Source organism: Balaenoptera physalus (assembly GCF_965194825.1).
Source record: "Balaenoptera physalus genome assembly, chromosome: 1".
NCBI classification, from domain to species: Eukaryota; Metazoa; Chordata; class Mammalia; order Artiodactyla; family Balaenopteridae; genus Balaenoptera; species Balaenoptera physalus.
This window is the reverse complement of record NC_138882.1, coordinates 113544144-113563466: the sequence shown is the minus strand read 5'-3', so window position 1 is coordinate 113563466 and position 19323 is coordinate 113544144. Positions and strand designations below refer to the sequence as shown.

Below are 19323 nucleotides of genomic sequence, written 5' to 3'. Positions count from 1 at the left end.
AGATGTCCAAGAAGGCTTTTAAAGGAACAGAGATCTCTCAGAATTGATCCAGCGTGGCGAGCAATGTAAGGAAGCAGACGGGGAACTGAGTTGTTTTCATCCAGTGACTCCACCCAAGCAGGTGAATGGCCTGGAGGCAGTGGACACATCTCAGCAGGGGGCTGAAGTCAGACTCCAAGTCACATCTTGGGGATATATGGAACAAGAAATTGTGTTATGTGGTCTTAGTTTGAAGCCTTTTCCTCAAGTGCCCTGACAGCTGATAGAATGCTCCAAGGAGGAAACATGCCCTGCTCCTTTGAGTTTAAGGCTTCAGCAAGCCACAGAAACACTCATTCAGCATCACATGCTCTGTGTGTTCACACATGAACTCCAGGGCAAGATGAGAATAAAGGGTGCACATCCTCCTCCTAGTATGGTGGGAATCTCAACACTTACATGGAGTTGTTATAGTTTGACACAATTCCAGGAGATTCTCCCGGGGTGGGACTTTGAAAACAAGGATTGTTCACATTGCAGAAAATTCCCTGGAGCCATGGCAACATTCCTGCTGAGGGCATCGCCTTGTTGGGAAAATGGCCTTTAAGACAGGAAATGAAGACAAGGAGTTAGTCATTGACACTAAGTAGGATGCAGGCCCTAGGATCTAGAGCCTCTGCAGGAAGGACCCCTGCCCTTCTGGTGCTTTCCTTCATTCACCAACATTTAAGAAGCAGGGGCGGGACTTCCCTGGTGGCGCATAGGTTAAGAATCCACCTGCCAATGCAGGGGACACGGGTTCAATCCCTGGTCTGGGAAGATCCCACATGCCGCGGAGCAACTAAGCCCATGTGCAGCAACTACTGAGCCTGCGCTCCAGAGCCCAGGAGCCACAACTACTGAAGTCCGTGTGCCTAGAGCCCGTGCTCCGCAACAAGAGAAGCCACTGCAATGAAAAGCCCACACACCGCAACGATGACCCAACGCAGCTAAGAATAAAATAAGTAAATAAATTTGTTAAAAAAATAAAAAATAAAAAAAGAAGCAGGAGCATCTGCTGGAGACAGAGTCTCTTCTCTCAAGCTCCCAGTGTAGTGGAGAGATGGACAAATGTCGTAATAGAGGCATGGACGGAAGTGTGAAGGGGGAACAGAGGAGGAGCACATCATTTCGGTGGGGCGATGGGGAGAGGCAGAGAGATGTTAGCGCAAGAAGCCTCCACGAGTTGCTGATGCTTGAGGAGGAGAAGAGGTCCATCTATTCCTTCCACAACTATGTATTGAGCATCTACCCCCACGCATGCAAGAGGGGGCCCAGGCGCAGGTTATGGGCTCCTTGGGGGGTGAGGTAAAGAGGCAAGAGTTTGATGCGCAGAAGGCTGAGTCAGAACTTGGGGCCTGAAACTTAAAAACAAGAGGCTGAGGAGCAAGAATAGGGGACTGAGCAGCTGTGCATAACTCCTGAGGCCCTCCCATCAGCTGTCTAGAGCCAGAAGATGGCATCCTGGCCAGAACCCAGACGAAGGCTTTCTCTGAGGGGCATAGTATAAAAGAGGCACTTACAGGCTCACCTCTGGGGTCCAAGAAATACTATATTATTAATATATTATTTTTTGTCCCTTCTCATTTTTCTTTAGCACCATGTCTAACATATCTCTGAACTGTCTCCAAAATATTTCAGAGAACTCATCTATAATCTTCTCCCTTTAAAGTCAGGAAGAGTTTAGGTATAGGAAAAAAACAACCAAATAAAAAATAATTACACAATTCTTCAGTAACCACATGTAAGTATTTGCATAGAATGTGTAGGATTTAAAAGTTAGTTTGCATAACGCCGATGAATCTCTGTTTTCTGAATCGTAGGCATAAAATGATGATAAGCAGATCAGATCCTGGCACCCCCAGCCCCCAAAACCTTTCTAAACAAATGGATAGGACCTCCAGGCCTGCCAAGGCTCCCCCTACCCTCACCCCCATTATGCTTACATTCATGTTGGCTGTAGAGTGGGTTGACATTCCTTAACCAGATCAGGACCAGAAATAAAGATAAAGGCCACACAAGTTCCACCACAAAGCGAATCTGGGAAAACAAAACAAAAAGAGAGAAAGACCAGTGATGCTACGAGATTACAGGAAACATACCCAAAGCAGACATACTTAACTTCAGTGTCTGTCTATGCAATAGAACTTTGGTTGTGGTATATTTACCTAAAGGACTTCCTTTTTTTAAATCCCATCTCCCATACTGCCTCTACTTTGATATATTAGACTAACAAGACTTGGTGTCCTTCTGGGTTCCATTCTGCCTCTATTTCAGAAAACTGCATTAGCACAGTACTTTCGTTAAAAGTCATCAAGATATGCGCTTCGATGTTTTTGGACGTTGCTGTGCATGTGAATGCAAATTCTGATTCTGTAAGACCCCATCAGATCTCACATGTCTAACAAGCTCACAGGTAATGCTGATACTGCAGGTAGTAAAGGTCTCCTTGTAATCTCTCCTTCTGCAGATGAGGAAACAGAGGCCCACGAAGGGCAGGTGACCTGTGCAGTGTCTCATCAGCAGTGACAGCATTGGAACCAAAATCCAGCCTCCTGTGTCCCGGCTCAGTGCTCTTCCACATTCCCCCACTCCCACACACACACCGGCCCTGTCTTCTTCTAGTGCTGCTAGACTTTGCATATGTGGTCACTGAATGAATGAATGAATGAATGAATGAAGGTGCAAATGCCTCTGTGAAATACTGTGATCCATAGCAAAGTCAAACCCAGAAATCTGGGTATACCAACGTTTTCCTTCAACAATTTCTTGTTGCTTAAACTTATACCGCCATGGGATTTTATAACACTGGAAGAGGTTGCTGGTACCAACATACAATTGAAAGTAGGTATTTAAATTTAGGTTCAATTTAGAGTTTAAGGACTCTTGGCTCCAAAGGAAGGAGAACAAGTTGGTTGCTACAGCCCACACCCTGAGGCATTGCACATGAGGGTATGGTTGGACGTGTGGGATTATTGGGGGGAGGGTGGGGGGGTATGTATTGGGGAATGTAATAGTTCTTCTACCCAACCCCCATTCCAGAGACCTTAGGAAGGAAACTCATAAGATTTAAAGGAGAATTAAGGCAGATGGCTAAGAATAGAAATGTTAAGTATATATAGATCTGCTAGGGGCTATTCGCATGGTTTTAAATTTAACCCTTTGTTGTTCCTTCCAAAGAAATGTACTTAAACTCTCAGCAAAGTAGTGGACACCATAGCAGGTGCTCAATAAATCTTTGTTCCTTTTCTGTTGGTGAGGTCTGCTGGCAACTGAATTATGACAAATCATAAGTCGAAGACGGAAAAAAGATAATACATTGAAGAAAAAGCAAAACATGTTCAGGGCAGGTGGTGATTATGCAGTTGTAACTTTTTACAAAATGTTTTATCCAAAATATGTCTAGGGAGGATGTTTTAGAGGAAAAACTCACACAAACATTATGGGAAGAAGAAAGAAGATTTTTCCTTAAGGCACATATTCTCCCCCAAAATGGCAAAACACCAGTATTGGACAAGTCCCATCCCGTGTTAAGAGGATTGACCCCAAGCATACTTGATAGCTATAGAAATGTTGGCAGTCCCCCCAGGTCATGCAAATCAAGGGAGGAAGGGTAAAGACTGTCCCCGGTGACCCTATCTCACTGTTAACAGCTTCATCCATCTTTGCTGGGTACTAGCCAGCACAGCTGTTCCCACAGCAGCGCACTTCCCGTTTTATCACTCATCGTACTTCAGAGTCATTACTCCTTCATGAAGGTGGACCCCTCACTAGCTATAAGCTTCCTGAGGACGGGGACCACATCTATTCTTGTCACTACACCCAACACAGGGCCAAGCTTATAATAAGTGCCCAGTAAATATTGGTGGAATGAGTGAGTCTCTGTCAAGACTGGTCTAGGAGGCTTCTCTGGAAAGCTGGAGGTGACTAGAGGCTTAGGTAAACAACCGTTTGCAGACTTAACAAACTGCTTCCCCCAGGGACATGTATGCTGGCTTCACGCCTTCCATCCCAGGTCACCCTGTCAGTGGGCAAGGTCGGGGAGCAAGTTCCACAAGATAGCAATGTGAGTGATACATGCAAGCAATGAAACCAAAACTTATTCGTGGTGTCCTCACCAAGGAAATGAGACAACCAGTCCAGAGTCTACACATTTGACTCTTCCTTAAGACAACTACTTGCAAAACTGGCTTCCTATCTAGTAAGTCAGCCACCTTCCATAGAGCAATGTCTACCTGGGAATTGTCTGGTGTATGAGACACTGATGTTGATTTGGGAATGGGAAGATCTAGATTAGGAGTCACTTTGGGGCTTGCTTAATCCCCAAGTCTCAGTTTTCTCATCTGTGAAATGGGACTATTTTGTCCTACAGCTTATACTGAGGGTTAAGAGTGTGTCAATACCAGGGGTTCTTAGCCAACTTCACTATTAGCTGTACAACCTTGGGTAACCCATTTTACCTCTCCATGCCTCAGGGTCTTTTCTGTAAAATGGGGGTGATATCAGGACCTACCTCTCAGAGCAGCTGTGAGGATGAAATGAGTTCACTGTGTAAAACACCTAAAGCAGAGTCTGGCACATGGTAACATTCTATCAACGTGAGCCATTTATTACTGACCCTCACTTCTCACAAGGGTCACAGGGACACTGTAGGTGACATCACATTATAAAGTCTGAAGAGCAAGGAGTTATAATTAAAATTATCTGCAACTCCTAGGTCTGCCCTCCACTCACATTCATGTTTCCTCCTTTTCTCCCTTTCTGGAGTCAGAACTGCTCAGTTGTCAGTTTGGAAACACGGGGCTTCCTGAGAAAACTAACCACACACTGTCCCCTACTCCATATGTTAGAGGACCTTGGACCATGGGAGGGTCAGCTAGCCTGTCTTAACTGTCCCATGGATAAAATTCCCAGACTTAAGCTAGTGCATCTCATCCCTCTTTGCCATGTGAGTCACACCCTCTCTCATCTACTCACCCACTCACTCACTCACTCTTGTGTTTTTGAAGTATCTGGTCTTTGGAAGTCCACCCAGCAGGAGGAGGCCAGATCAGAATCTTCCTTTCCTCCTTCATCCTCTGCCTAGTGCTAGGACTAGTACAGATTTGCAGGAGCTCCTCTTCACCATATCGCTGAGTTAGGGCTGCTGTTTTCTGCCTATAGTCCCTGCCTCTCCAATGATCACCTTCGTTGACCTAGGTCTGCGGTTCTCACGCAGCTGCAGGCAGGAATCCTGTGGGGAGTTTGGGCCATGCCCCACATCAATTACACCAGGATGCCTGGCCGTGGGACATCAGCTCGGTGTCTTCTGTTTTTTAACACTTCTCAGGTAGTTCCAACGTGCAGCCGGGCCTGAGAACCACTGGCACAGGTAGTGGTTAGTAATCTTTGAAAAGCGTTTTTTGAGAAGTCGGTGTTACTGCTCCAACTCTGTGAGCATTTGTTTTGGAAGGGCTGCATTTCACACTTCACTCCCTGCACAAAGACCACCGGCAATTCTTTTCTAGCCCTTCTAGCCCGGCAAGTCCTCACAACAACCTCTTCTCCCTCCCCCAGAATTGTGGACTCAGCACCCCGACCCCAGAGGAGCGGCATCTTTGTCCTTGATGCTCAACTGTGCACAGGCATACCCTAGGGAGAAATTCCACAGTGTAATTAAAAACATGTTTTCAGAGCAGCTCTGACTCCCCACACCCCTTCTCTTTAAACATGTCTGTAACTTTAATTAAGCCCAGCCGAAGCTCAGAAGGGGCCGGTGGAAATTTTTTTTTCCAAACTGGTATTTCCTTGTTCCCTTTTTTTTTTTCCCCTCCCCTCCCCCTCTCTTTACCACTCAACCTACTTAGGGGAGGAGGGGTCACATGGAAGGGCAGAGTCATGCTTGTTGTTTTAAATCTTGGCCAGTTAGGTTTTCTTCCCTCCTACTCTGTTTTCAATTTGAAAGCGGGTGGCCAAGTTTTGAAATGAGCTGCAGGATTCTCCCTTCTGCACCGAGAGCCCAAACAGGGTTCTTAATCTGGATGAATATGACCCAGGACCTGGGAAGGCTTGGAGCTGGCTGCCCAGCTTCTCCACACCTGCCAGGTTTTCCTCACCTAATTCTGGGCCCCAAGTCAAAGGTCACAGCGGTACCAGATGTCCAGGTCTGGGGTCCAAGAAATGATAAGCCCCGTACTCTCATGAATCCTTAGGCTTCCCCAAGTATCCTGCCCTGATACGGAAGCTGGGACCAGGTAGATGACACTAAGGGGCCCTAGACTGTGGGCTCTAAGGGGCAAGAGACACATCTAATGGTCTTTATAAACCATCCCAACACAGTGCTTGACCCATCGAAAATGTGGGCGCACATGTATTTGTCCCCACCAGTGGGAGAGGTCGTATCACTGGAAACGCATGCTCTGGGGAATGAACTCCTTGTGGAGCCTTCTCTTACTCCTGCCAACCCCAATCTCTCTTCTGAGCTCCCAGAGCTCATCCTCATCCCCCACCCCATGTTTCCTTCTACTCCACAGTTGCACATGGTTTTCAGCTCAGTAATTGTGCACAGACACCTGCTTCCACCTGGCTCTGAATTCCATGAGGGCAGGGGCTGTCTAACTCACCTGGCTATATAGGACGTAGAGGGTGACCATACAGCCCAGTTTGCTAGGTCCAGTATCAGTTTACACTTACTGTGCTGGTGCAATTATTAATTATTACTATTATTAATTATTAATAGTGCCTCCTTTCACTTTTAAAACTACCCTGGATTGGATGATAAATTATACAGTCACCCTATCTTTGTGGTCTTCCTGACCAGCTTATTAGACGGGGCTTTATACATGGGGGCAGTGTGGGGTAACTGACATGTCTGCCTGCCCTGGAGTCCTGGATCCAGCCCCACCAGTCACTAACATCTGAAGCCTTAACGACCTCATCTGTACCCATGGCGGATAATAGTGGTAGCTCTCTCACGGAACTGAGGTGAGGGTTAAATGAGGTGATACTTAGTGCAGTGCCAGGCACTTAGTAATACTTAATAATGTCAACAGAGGAAGAAAAAAAGGGAGGGAGGAAAGCAGAGATCTGAAGACTTTCATTTATGCTCTTAGTGATAAAGAGGAGGAATGGGGAAATTTGGTATCTGGTTTTTGCTCCTGCTCTGCTCACAAGAGTAAACATCAAAAACCATGAAAGTTTGAGGAATTAAAAACCTAGGAGCTGAGTTATGGGCTGTGTGTGTTGTATTTTTCTTTCTCAGAGTCACCATTTTGTGAAGGCAGAAGCTTCCAGAAAGTTTACAGCTTCAAAAGTTTACAGAAGGAGCCACAGATCCCTATCAGAGCTTTTAGGGGCTGTGGGGATATCTCCATCATACCCAGACATCCTGGAAATTTCCAGAATGTGGGAGCAGAGGGGAAGCTAGCTGGAGGCACACCAGACAGAGACCTCAATTTCCAGGCCATCATGATGTCATCATACAAATGTCAGCCCCAACTAGGTGCTTCCTGGGAGATTCCTGCAGTCAAGGTCCTCAGCCTGAAAGGCCCCGTCTCGCTGCAGAGGGGCTGGCAATGTGCTCCCCTAGGAAGCACACTGGAGAAGACAGAGTCCCTGAACAGGGGCCACCTACCAACACCAGCAAAAGGAAGCAGAGACTGTGAGGGCCTCCTGGGTCTGGGCCTAAGACTGGGCTCAGAGACCCCAGCAGCAGCCTTATTGCATCGCTTACTCACAGGCCTGAGGTCCACCTCTGCTAACATCTCCTCTGTGTTCTTCTCCTCTGTATTCCGCTTTCTCCCTTTGGTTCTCTCAGCTCCAGGGGTGGTAGCTGCATCCTGCAATTGCTACCTCCATGTCACCCTGGAGTTCTGTTACATCCTCAGTTACCAGCTTTGTACTAGCTAACACCTCCTTGTATTAGAGTCCCTCCGACTGGACCCTGACTGAGACACTCATCATAGGTCTTCAGATGTTCCACCTGTTGGCCCCCTTCCCTCTCTAACCTTCTTTCCAACGCCCACACAAACCCTGTCCTGCCCACACAAACCCACGCTGAATCGAGGCTTGGAACAGATCTGTCCTCTTCTTCCCTACAGCCCGTCTTCCTCCCTGTCTCCTTCCAAGCTCTCTTGCCTTGCCTGGCTCCCTCTAATCTCAACCCTGCCCACCCCTCAATCCTCCCCCCTTCATCTTCTCTCGGCTCGTTTAGTCATCTGGCATTGCCATGCCCCTGAGGCCATAGCAATGTGCATTATTTCTTTATAGTTATATATTCACTCTTTACCCTTTCTTAGAAAAAATTTAAAAAGGCCAGTCAGATTTACATGTACACCCCTGGGATCCTCTGATCTCCTGTGGCTCTTGCCTGTTCTCAGGGGATATTTGGCCTATGTTCCTTTTTCTTGTTCTTGGTCTCAAAACATATTTTGGGTTCTCACAGCCAGACTCGAAGTGAGTAGGATCTGTGTCTTTTAAGTCCCTGGTCCAGCCCAGTGCCATGTGTGCTCACTGGAAGTTTCAGTAAACGTCTGTGGTTGTTGATAAGATATCTCATTGAATCTAAGACACCATCAATTGCTAGATGCACTGTTATTTTTTGCACACTAAGAAAAGAACGTGTCACTTGATTGTGAGCTGCAGTCCAATTTCAGAAATGTGAAAAACCAGTGTGCTTTGTAGAACCAATGAAACACAGTATCATTGGATTGGAAAGCTCTTAGAGAGCATGGTTTTCCTTTGCACCTGATCTTCAGGACTTAGGGCTCTTCCTGCCGCACAGGATGGCTGCACAAGGGCATGTGGACAGAGGAGCAGGTTTAAAAACCAGGGGCAGGGGAGGGATGGGCAGGCAGTGGGTTCCTGCTCAGGGCAGGCAAAAGCAAACTTTATCATATGGCTGTGCTGGGCTGTAGGTGGAAGGCAGCTACCTCAGGACAGAGAAGCACATCTTCCTGTGAAGGACACTTGTCAGAGAGGCTCACAGATGAGCCAGTTACCTGATGCTTCAGTGATAAATGGCAACCAGCCCATTGGCTACTCACTTTACCCACTCCCACCCCACCCACTCTCTCCACTGTCTATTTGCTCCACACCTCCTCAGTTTGAGACCACAAGCTGCACCTGTTACCTTTTGCCTTTTCCGCAGGGTCCAGTTCTTCCAGAGCAGAAGCTTGATCTGTCTGGCAAAGCCCATGCTGTTGACCACGGAAGACCGGGAGACCACTCCTAGCCCTCTGTCTACGGCTGGGGCTCACAGGCAGCAACAGGCGTACATGGCGCCCAGAGCACCTCCAGCTCAGGCTGCTGTGTCCTTCTCTGGCTGATTAAAGGCTAGTTTCTTCCTTCAGAGCATAATCCCTTTTAATTACACGTAATCCCTTTGTGGAGGAAAACAGGCTGACGCTCTGTTGGCACCTTTTTAGGAAGACAGGAGTGGCTGAGCACTAAGTGAACTGAGGTGGGGCCATTTCGTGGGAAACCAAAACCCTCAGGCTCCCTCCCCCATCAAAGGGGTTTCTGGGGTTCCTGAAGGGGATGCTTTGGGAATCTTCGACCTTTCAGTTTGGGACAAAATCTCTGTGCATAAATATAGTGCGGGCCATGTCCTCTGAAATAGCCTGCCCTGAGCCAGCACCCAGGGATTGACAGCTACTTTAAAACCCAACTAGCCCACATGCCAGATCTGAAGTCATCCCTCCCTTTTTTTAACCCTTTATCTTGCTCTGTAGTGACGTTAGGCCAGCTATTTGCAGGCATCTCTGAGCTTAGTGGATGGTAAAGGATTTTTCTCTCTTGGGCTGAAATTGATCAACTAGTCATGGCTACCTGGAGCTGTGTTGGAAAAGTTGCTGGAACCCTCCACGCTCAGCAGAACAGGGCCTGTGACTGACCAGCCATGTCTAACGCAGTCCAGGCTTGAGGCCTGGCAGCGGGTGGGTCAGCTACTGTCATTCCAGCTCACAGTGGATGGACTTGTCATTTGGAGGTGGATCCGTGATCCCAAGGGGCATCACAAACAGAAGACTTCCTGCTACTTCACCACTAGGAACTTTTAGTCTCCACCTCTTCAAATCTTAGAAGTTGATTCTCTTTGAAAGACTCTAGACCCTTGAGACCTTGATAGGGTGGAGGGAGAGTCATGGAGTAGGAATGGATGCTGACTTCATGGAGTTTGTGATCTGGTTGTACACATGAGACATGAACTTGGATAAGTTAAGGAGTGTGATGGAATCCATGAGAGCATACGGGCTATGTATGGTGGGGCTTCCAAGAGGAGGAGGATGGTTTCTGCTTAGGATATCAAAAAGGCTTCTTGGAAGTGGTGGCATTAAAGCTAGGCTTTGATGAATTACAAAATAACATTTTATAGCATTTTTATGGTTTACAGACCACTTTTGCATATGTTATCTCATTATATCCTTACTACAATTTTGTGAGGTAGGCATTTACTCTGTTTTACAGGCAAGGAACCTGAAGTCTAGTGGGGTTAAATACGTTGCTCAGGGTGACACATGACAACGTTGGGTTCCTAAACAAGTCATTTAACCCCCCTGCAAAGATAGGGAGGCAGGAATAGCTTATCCTGCCCAGGGAAACACCAAGAAGTAAAGCAGGCTGGAGAGGAGGGTATGGATGGAGGAGTGCTGAAAGACTAGGCTAGAAAGGGAGCCAGGGACCAGACTGATGAATTGATGATTATTATTGACTCAACTAAGATTTCCTGAGCACCTATGAAGTGATCTCTGAGTGGCCCACAGGTGCAGGGCACACCCAAACAGGAGCGGGCTCTGGGCAGAATTGCTAAGACACTGTTGCATGCTACAGAATATGGATTTTATCATGCAGGAGGCTATTGCAGATTTTAATCCAGTGGCTGCCAAGAGTGGTAAATTCACTCTGGCAGTGGAGTGGGGGTGGGGTGGGGAGCAGAGGCCTGAGCAAAGGCAGTAAGAGGGAAGGGACTGGAGACACAGCAGGCTGGTGGCTTACTGGAAGTGGGTGATGAAGAGGAGGGAGAAGTCAGTTAGAATGACTGGGGTTTAGGGCTTGGCTGGCTGGATAGTGAGGTGGTGGTGCCCATAACTGAGAGGAAAATGCCAGAGAAGGGGCCAGGGGATTAGGAAGAAGCGGGAGAGAAGATGGGCTTGGATTTGATATATTGATTTTGAGGTCCCTATGACGACATCTAAGTGGAGATATTCATCAGGCAGTTCTGGGATGGAAACATAGATTTGGGAATCATCAGCATATAAGCAAAAGATTAAGCCCTGGGAGTGATTAAGTAGATTCCCAGGGAGGATAAAGTTGGAGAGTATGTGGGATTGCTCTGGGGAGCTACAGCTGGTGAAGAAATATGCCTCCTTCCAAATTCCCAAAGGGAAGAAAAAAAGTGGTGGTCATCAGACATCAGCTTTGTAAATTGTGTCCTGTCATAGTATAAAAATATTCTATTTTTCTTTGAGTCACAATAGAAAAAGTTAAACTATGAGCACTTTGTTCAATTCAACGGATGATACTCCAATGGCATTATTCCTACCTAACTGATGTTCTTGCCTGCACAAATGCTTTTTTGATGTAGACCCTCTTTTTATCGTGGCAAAATATACACGACATAAAATTTACTGTTTTAACCATTTTTAAGTGTATAGTTCAGTAGTGCCAAGTACATTTACATTGTCGTACAACCATTACTACTATCCATTTCCAGAAATTTTTCATCTTACCAAACTGAAATTCTATACCCATTAAACAATAACCCTATTCCCTCCTCCTCCTGCCAAGCACCATTCTACTTTCTGTGTCTATGAATCTGACTACTGTAGGTACCCACATAAATCAAATATGATGTTCTTTTTGTGTCTGGCTTATTTCATTTAGCGTAATCTTCAAGGTTCATCCATGTTGTAGCATATGTTAGAATTCCTTCCCTTTTCAAGGCTAAATAATATTGTCTATATATACCACATTTTGCTTACCTATTCATTGATCCCTAGTTATCTGCACTGTTTCCATATTTTGGCTATTGTGAATAATATTGCTATGAACATAGGTGCACAAATATCTGTTCAAGTCTCTGCTTTCAATTTTTTGGGGGGGGGGTAAGTACCCAGAAGTGGAATTGCTGGATCAAATGGTAAATATATATTTAATTTTCGTAAGAACGACTGTTTTCCGTAACAGCTGAATCATTTTACATTCCATCTGTAGTGCACAAGGGTTCCAATTTCTCCATATCCTCACCAACACTTGTTATTTTCTGTTTTGTTTTGTTTTGTTTTATAATAGCCATCCTAGCAGGTATGAAATGGTATCTTACGGTTTCGACTTGCATTTTCCTAATGACTGGTGACGCTGAGGCTCTTTAAATATTATAACTACACTTAGGTGTGATCTCCACCCCACCCTCACCACCACCGCTCCCCCCAGGTAACTACAGTTTTTTAAAAATTATGTCAAAATAAAAGGCTGTGTTCTTAGTTTTCTCAGATACCTCTGAGAATATGCCTAGTCAAGAATGGTGCTAAAAACTTCGTATTTTATTCTTATAATTATCACAAATAACACTAATTGATTGGGGTAAATCTAGAAGTGACATAAATGTAAGGAATGCAGTGGTTTCAGGCTAGGACCCTACATGTGGATTGGGAATTGTGCATGGTTTGGGAATTGTGAAGTTAACATATCAACCCATATTTACCTTCAGAAGTACAAAAATTTAAGACAATTGATGAAGTTTTAAAGATTTCCTCGCTCCTATTTCTGAAGGTTGAAATGCAGTGTTATCAAGAAAGAGACAAAAAAAAAAAAAAAAAAAAAAAGAAAGAGACATTCTGGGAGTTGCTGGCGGTCCAGTGGTTAGGACTCGGTGCTTTCACTGCCGTGGCCGGGGTTCAACCCCTTCCCACACGCTGCGTGGCATGGCCAAAAGAAAAAAAGAGAGACATTCTGTTATTTGTACCAATTATTCTGCAAAAATTCAGCAGCAGAGAAAAATAATTTATAATTTTAAAAAGTTTCTATTTGGAAAAAATACTCTGAAAAATATATAAGTTAAATGGGTTAGAATCACTGTAATTTTGGAGTGGAGATAAATTTGATAATGAACTAATACCAACAGATAGCCATAGTTCATTTCAAACAAGCTGAAGAAAGTAAAATGTTCCCTGAACACATCACTGAAAATATATTTCTTTGAAAACGGTGATTATAGGTAGGGTGGGAAGCATTGCGAATCTATGTCATAAGCATAAAGACAGTTTTGAGACATCACAATGTAAGATAAAGGGAAAATATCTTGATTTCTAACTTTGAGTTCATTCCTACCAAATTTAAAACTAAATCATTGGCAGTTAAATCCTCAAACTCCTTCGATCATAATGAAAAACATAAATATTGCCTCAGCGTACTCAATAATATTTGATAATAGTGAAATAAGTGAGTATCAGTTTATGTAATTTTCTCCGAAAAAAATATCGAAACCTGGGTAGGAGCTGCCAACAGATTGGCTGCCTAACTCACAAAGAATTTGTTCTCTTCTGGGGGTGGCCCCAACGCCAAGGGAAGGGTCTACAGTAGACTAGTAAATGCTGCGGGTCCCTGGCCATAGCTGACTAGTCATGTGTGGTTTCCTGACCTTAGCTGGGCCAATCAGAGCCTAGTCACAGAATATTTTATTGTGGACCTGAGAGAAGCTTGAGTTCAGCATTACAGAAGTACAGAAGCTGCTGGAGAAATCAGAGGCCATGCTGGGTCACTAGGTTCAGTTTGTAGTTTGTGCAGGAGAAGAGTGGAGTGGCTGAAATCTCACTTACTTTTGCTGACCAAACCTTGGGCCTTGGTATAGAGGTGCATCCAAGAAAAAGGAGTGTTTTTTTTTTCAATTCACAAAGATGCCTCTGCTCACCAAACTATGCAACTGTGAAGCTGCCTCCGCCTTCTAATTTGCACAAAATTGCCATAGGACGGGCAGTGGACCCAAGGCTGTGTACCCCACCGCTGAGAGAAATCTGATCCACCGCTTAGAGAAATCTAAGAGGGAATGAAGGGAATGCACAGGAGAGGCCAAGGCAGAGAGCATGAATCCCAGCTGCAGCTGTGTCCCTGTTTCCAGCTGTCCCTGGGACACAGCTGCTCCCCTGCTTTTCTTTCAGGCAATTTAGCTGTGAGACACCCCAATCCTTCCAATAAAATCCACTTTTGCCTAACTTAGCTCAAGTTTGGCTTCTATCACTGGCAACCAAAAGACTCCTGACTATTGTGAGTTATCTTAATCCAGGCGAGGATATGACCTGGACAACTGACAACTGACATAGGGCAAAAAAATTTATTTGCAGCCTATAGAATGTATCTGAATAAATTTCCTGGGTAGGTACATGATTGCAATATTAATATAGCAGAAAACCCAATAGAGTTGCAGCAAAGTTTAAAGAAGAGCTATACTGCCATAAGGATCTTTTAAGAAAGCAGAAGAATTCCAAAATATTCAACGTCGTCAATTCGTGTATCCATTAGGAAAAGGTTGACAATTTTTAAAAACATGCTAGGGCTTCCCTGGTGGCGCAGTGGTTGAGAATCTGCCTGCTAATGCAGGGGACACGGGTTCGAGCCCTGGTCTGGGAAGATCCCACATGCCGCAGAGCAACTAAGCCCGTGAGCCACAACTACTGAGCCTGTGCATCTGGAGCCTGTGCTCCGCAACAAGAGAGGCCGCGATAGTGAGAGGCCCGCGCACCGCGATGAAGAGCGGCCCCCGCTTGCCACAACTAGAGAGAGCCCTCGCACAGAAACGAAGACCCAACACAGCCAAAAATAAATAATTAATTAATGAGTTAATGGGTTATTAAAAAAAAAACATGCTAATCAGTGTGAAGGCATAACAAGTGGGAAGATGTGTGACGGGTTCAAAACACACCAGCCATTGTGCATTGTTAGCTGGGACTGAAGTTCTTTCATAGTTTATCAAAACTGAAAATTATATCAACTGATTCTTTAAACACTGTACTTTGGTGGCCAATGAATCAAGTGGGACGTTGCTATTTGTTTCCAATTTTGAACCAGCTTTTTGTTTAACATTTATTTACCGTTCACTAAGTGTTCAAGAATTCTTTCTAAAGAGCCTCAAAGGGAAACTGTAAACACATTTTTTCTTTGTTTTTAAAAGTAGAAGCAATAGCACATAGTTTATCATCAGAGAGAAATGGTGAATATTTCCAAACCATTTGGCACAGAGTAGAAGAGATAATTATTTTTCTTCAAAAAATAATCTCTACATGTCTTGTATTTAAAAATATCTTTGGAGGAGAAAAATAATGAAATCATGTGACTTTTGGCAATGCTTTTTTTCTACCTCCTCAGGACAGTATAAAATTAATATCTTTTGGGACTTCCCTGGTGGTGCAATGGACAAGACTCTGCACTCCCAATGCAGGGGGCCCAGGTTCGATCCTTGGTTGGGGAACTAGATCCCACATGCATGCCACAACTAAGGAGCTGGTGAGCTGCAACTAAGGAGCCCGCCTGCCGCAACTAAGGAGGCCTGGAGCCGCAACTAAGGAACCCACGTGCCAAAAGCTAGGCCCCATGCAACCAAATAAACTAAATAAATAAATAAAAAAAATAAACTTACCATCATGCTATAAAAAAAAGTAGTATCTTTTAATATGGATTGCTAATTATATTACTGGATTTAAATTGACATTTTTTTCCTGAGAATGGTTGTACCAAAATAAAAATAATTTCTGAATTATCAAGTAAAGCAGTAGCAAAATACATTAAAAATTCCTTTACAGACTTGATGCAAGTGTAATCCCAGAACTCTGCTTTTACCTAAAATATCTACAGCTCAATTTTATCTGTTAATCAATCTTGACTCTTGCTTGATGTCGTCTTATTAATGAGCCTTGTTGCTTGGGGCTATCATATGTTGCTTTGACTTGGTTGATCACTGCAGCAAGACTGGCATGCTCATTTTCTACTTTGCCTTGCTAGAACACTTACACGGTGTCATAAAAGAGGTGCGGGCCCCATCACTAATTTTCATGGAGTAGAAACGAATGATCAAACTAACAGAACGTGAGCTTTCAGTAGTATTATGGAATCATTGGCCCCATCTGCTGAAAAACAAATATTTTACTAAATTAATCTCTCCTATGAGAATCTTGCATATTACCTGGTACTAATTTAATCCTTCCTGTAAGAATTTTGGACTTCAGGTTTCTGTTGGGCTAATGCGCAGATATTGAATTTTAGATTTTGAAAATAGCAATTGAAAAAAATTTACGTGAAACATTTCTAACAGCTTCTTTCTTATTTAGTGAGAGGGGACACTGCTTTCATGTCTAAGCCATCTTTGCCCATCTACTCTGTAAATATTCCAGATTCTCACTGGGGGACTATGTAGAGGGAGAGGTCTAGGATGGAAATCTAGGGAATTCATCATTTAAAAAAGCAGGTACATAAGCGTTTTATCACACCATGCCTTCTAATAGCAAAACCTCAGAAATTCACCAAACACCCGTCACAGAAGAATGGATAAATGAATTGTGGTGTATTCTCTCAGTCAAAGCTCATACAGCAATGAGCGGGAACAAACTACACCTAGAAAATCATGGATAATTCTCCCATACACACATGCTAAGCAAAAGATGCCAGATACAAAGCATTCATAGTTCACATTTATCAATACATAAAGGTCAAGCACAGGCAAAACTCTTGCTTGATTTTCAAGCTACTCTTTGAGGGCATGGTGGCTGGAAGGGGGTACAAGGGCCATTTCTGGGGGCACTGGAAACAGTCTGTCTTTTGATCTGGGCGCTAGTTACTTTGGCGTGTTCAGCTTGTGAAAATTATCAGCCTGTAAACTTAGGATTTGTACACTTCTCAGTATGTGTGTTATATTTCAATAATAATAGTTTCTTAAAAAGCAGGTGAAGGAAGAGAACCCAGTGAAGGTACCTGAGCAGGATGAGCTAGAGATGATGGGAAAAGGTCTGGAAAGAGGGGTGCCCTGGAAGCCATGGAAAGAGGAGGTTTCAAGGAGGAAGAATTGGTCCGAAGCCCCAAAGAAACGTTGAGAAGCTCAAGAAACGTTGAGTAGGATGAAGACTGAAAGCTGTCAGCTGGATTTGATGACTGACCTCTGAGAGAACAGTCTTATGGGAGGCAGAAACCAGACAGAAGAGGACTGAAGAGTGAGATGCAGACAGCACAGAGGGACATCGGGTTAGGCAGGTCTTCTTTCCCTGAAGACAGGAGAGATTTGACCATGTTAATATGTGGGAAAGAGCCTGTTGAAAGGAAGATGCTAAAGTTAGTGGGGATGATTAATGGGGCCCCAGGGAAGGGGAGGAGGTGGAATTAGCCGTGGGCAGGGGCAGGGACACCTTGCATCCCACGAATACTGTGGGAAGGAGGCCAGCAAGGTGCAGGTGCAGATTCACTTAGGGAGCGGAGGCTGGGAGCAGAGGGAGCTCACCCTAGTGGTTTCTATCTTAAATGTGGCAAAGGAAAAATATTAGGGGATTAAATGAGATGATGTGAAAATACCTTGCAAATTACAAATGGGTAACAGACGTGCAAATTTACTTCTCATCTTTCCTTTGTCCCCCTTTGAGCTTTTGTTAAGCAAAGTATATGTTTAGCCGTTTATAATGGGAGAGTAATTTATCTACAGTGTGTAGAGATCTTAGGAATCAAATTATTCATTGAAAATCCCCCTCCCCCCACATACTTGCTATTATATTCGCCTAATTAATTGGCAAATCATAGGTAGAGACTTGTTATCAATTCAGCTTGACAGTTTAAACCAATAACCAGCACCAACAAAAGTGTTTTCTGGAGATTCTTTTCCCAGTTACGGTTACTTCTTCTCTGGGAGGGCAGGGCCCTTTGAAAGGTCTGCTGTCCCTGGGAAAACAAGGTCTGAGTTCCTGGGTCTCACCCTCCACCTCAACCTGCGCGGCTGCTCCACCAGGCCTCGTTGGTTCCCCTAGAGTACTCTTCTCTTTCCTGGATACCCAGCGCCATGTTACTGGAGTTGGTCTGAATTTCTTCTCATTCTTCAGACTGCAGTGGGACTTCTACTGGCATCCTCACTTCCATCAAAGGCAGATCAATTCGGGGAAATTATCATATGGAAATTTAAGCTCTGGAAATGTATTCATGTCAGCTATCTTGGCGTGATACCTTTGGAAAATCTTCAAGGAGTTTTAAGGTGCGGGGGTGGTAGCCCACATACCCAGTATAAAGGACTCTGCTCTGGTGGAATAAATGAGACTAAATCAAGCTGTTATCAGAAATGAGGAGGCAGGTCGCTGTTCCAAGCACATTCTATGCACTCACTTCAAAATTTGTTTAGAGTTTTGCTGACTTGACATTCAGAAAACCCGCAAGAGCCCAGAGATTTCACATTTTCTGGGTATTAAGTACAAAATACTTGCCAGATAACAGAGTTTTAGGGGATGCTGAGGAGTGTTTCACAGCAGACCATTAGTCTGGGATGTTATCACTCGAGCCTCAGCAGGGCTTTGAGCTGCTGGCTATGCCCAGAGTCTGACATCACCTGAATAACCTCTCTCCTGGGGCCAGACCTGCCACTCGGCAACCTCAGGGCATCATGAGCTCGGCTTCCAGAACCAGACATTCCGAAGGGCTCCGGCTAGAGGCAAGCAACAAAGCAAGGGACAAGCTTAAAGAGCGGAGGGAAAGAGATATTTCAGTGCCAAAAATAACTGAGAATCAGGGACCTGGACTAATTCAGAACAAGTTCTTTGTGGTGATCCATTTAATAAGACAAATAATAGGGATAACTTGAGTGCGTGTGTAGAAGGTGTGTGCTCATTACAACGTTAAGGAAGACTTGGCACCCGTCCTCAGGAATTTGCCGTCAGGAGGTTAACGAGTGAAGTCTCTGCAGACCCTGCCCAGCGTGTCTGCATAACCCAACAACAGGTGCAGAGACTGCCTCGTGGGCAACCTCACAACGGGCCAACGATCAGGAAGAGCTTGCTCCAATTTACCCGCCAAGTGGCAAAACCACACAACAGCCAAAAACCCCGTCAGCTTCCCAGTTACTGTTTGACCTTGAGCATAGGAAAACAGGAGGAAAATGGAAACTACTTAGGTAGCATTCTGTGAGATGGTGGAAGTGGCGTGGGAAAATATTTCACATGGTTCTTGCCTGCTCAGCCTGACAAAGAAAGCTTGTGGTTTGCTGTCAGATTCCTTCAGCTAAATTTGTCAAAGGGAGAAAAACCTCCCTCGGGTGAGGGAAAACTCTCTCTTCAAACAGCTCCGTATCACCCCCACTCCTTAATGACTCAGCAC

The 19323-nt window shown here is 44.7% G+C and overlaps 1 protein-coding gene across 1 annotated transcript in view; it reads right to left on the bottom strand.

Annotated features, from left to right (window-relative positions):
- ABCA4 (ATP binding cassette subfamily A member 4) overlaps positions 1 to 9208 on the bottom strand; it is a 126747-nt gene extending 117539 nt beyond the window's left edge. Inside the window, exons 1-3 of the mRNA XM_082409722.1 lie at positions 9128 to 9208; positions 1965 to 2058; positions 439 to 580 (exon numbers count right to left, since the gene is read on the bottom strand). Coding sequence (XP_082265848.1) covers positions 439 to 580; positions 1965 to 2058; positions 9128 to 9193 — 302 coding nt within the window. The 5' untranslated portion in view covers positions 9194 to 9208. The remainder of the gene's footprint in view (positions 1 to 438; positions 581 to 1964; positions 2059 to 9127) is intronic.
- Positions 9209 to 19323: the final 10115 nt, after the last annotated feature.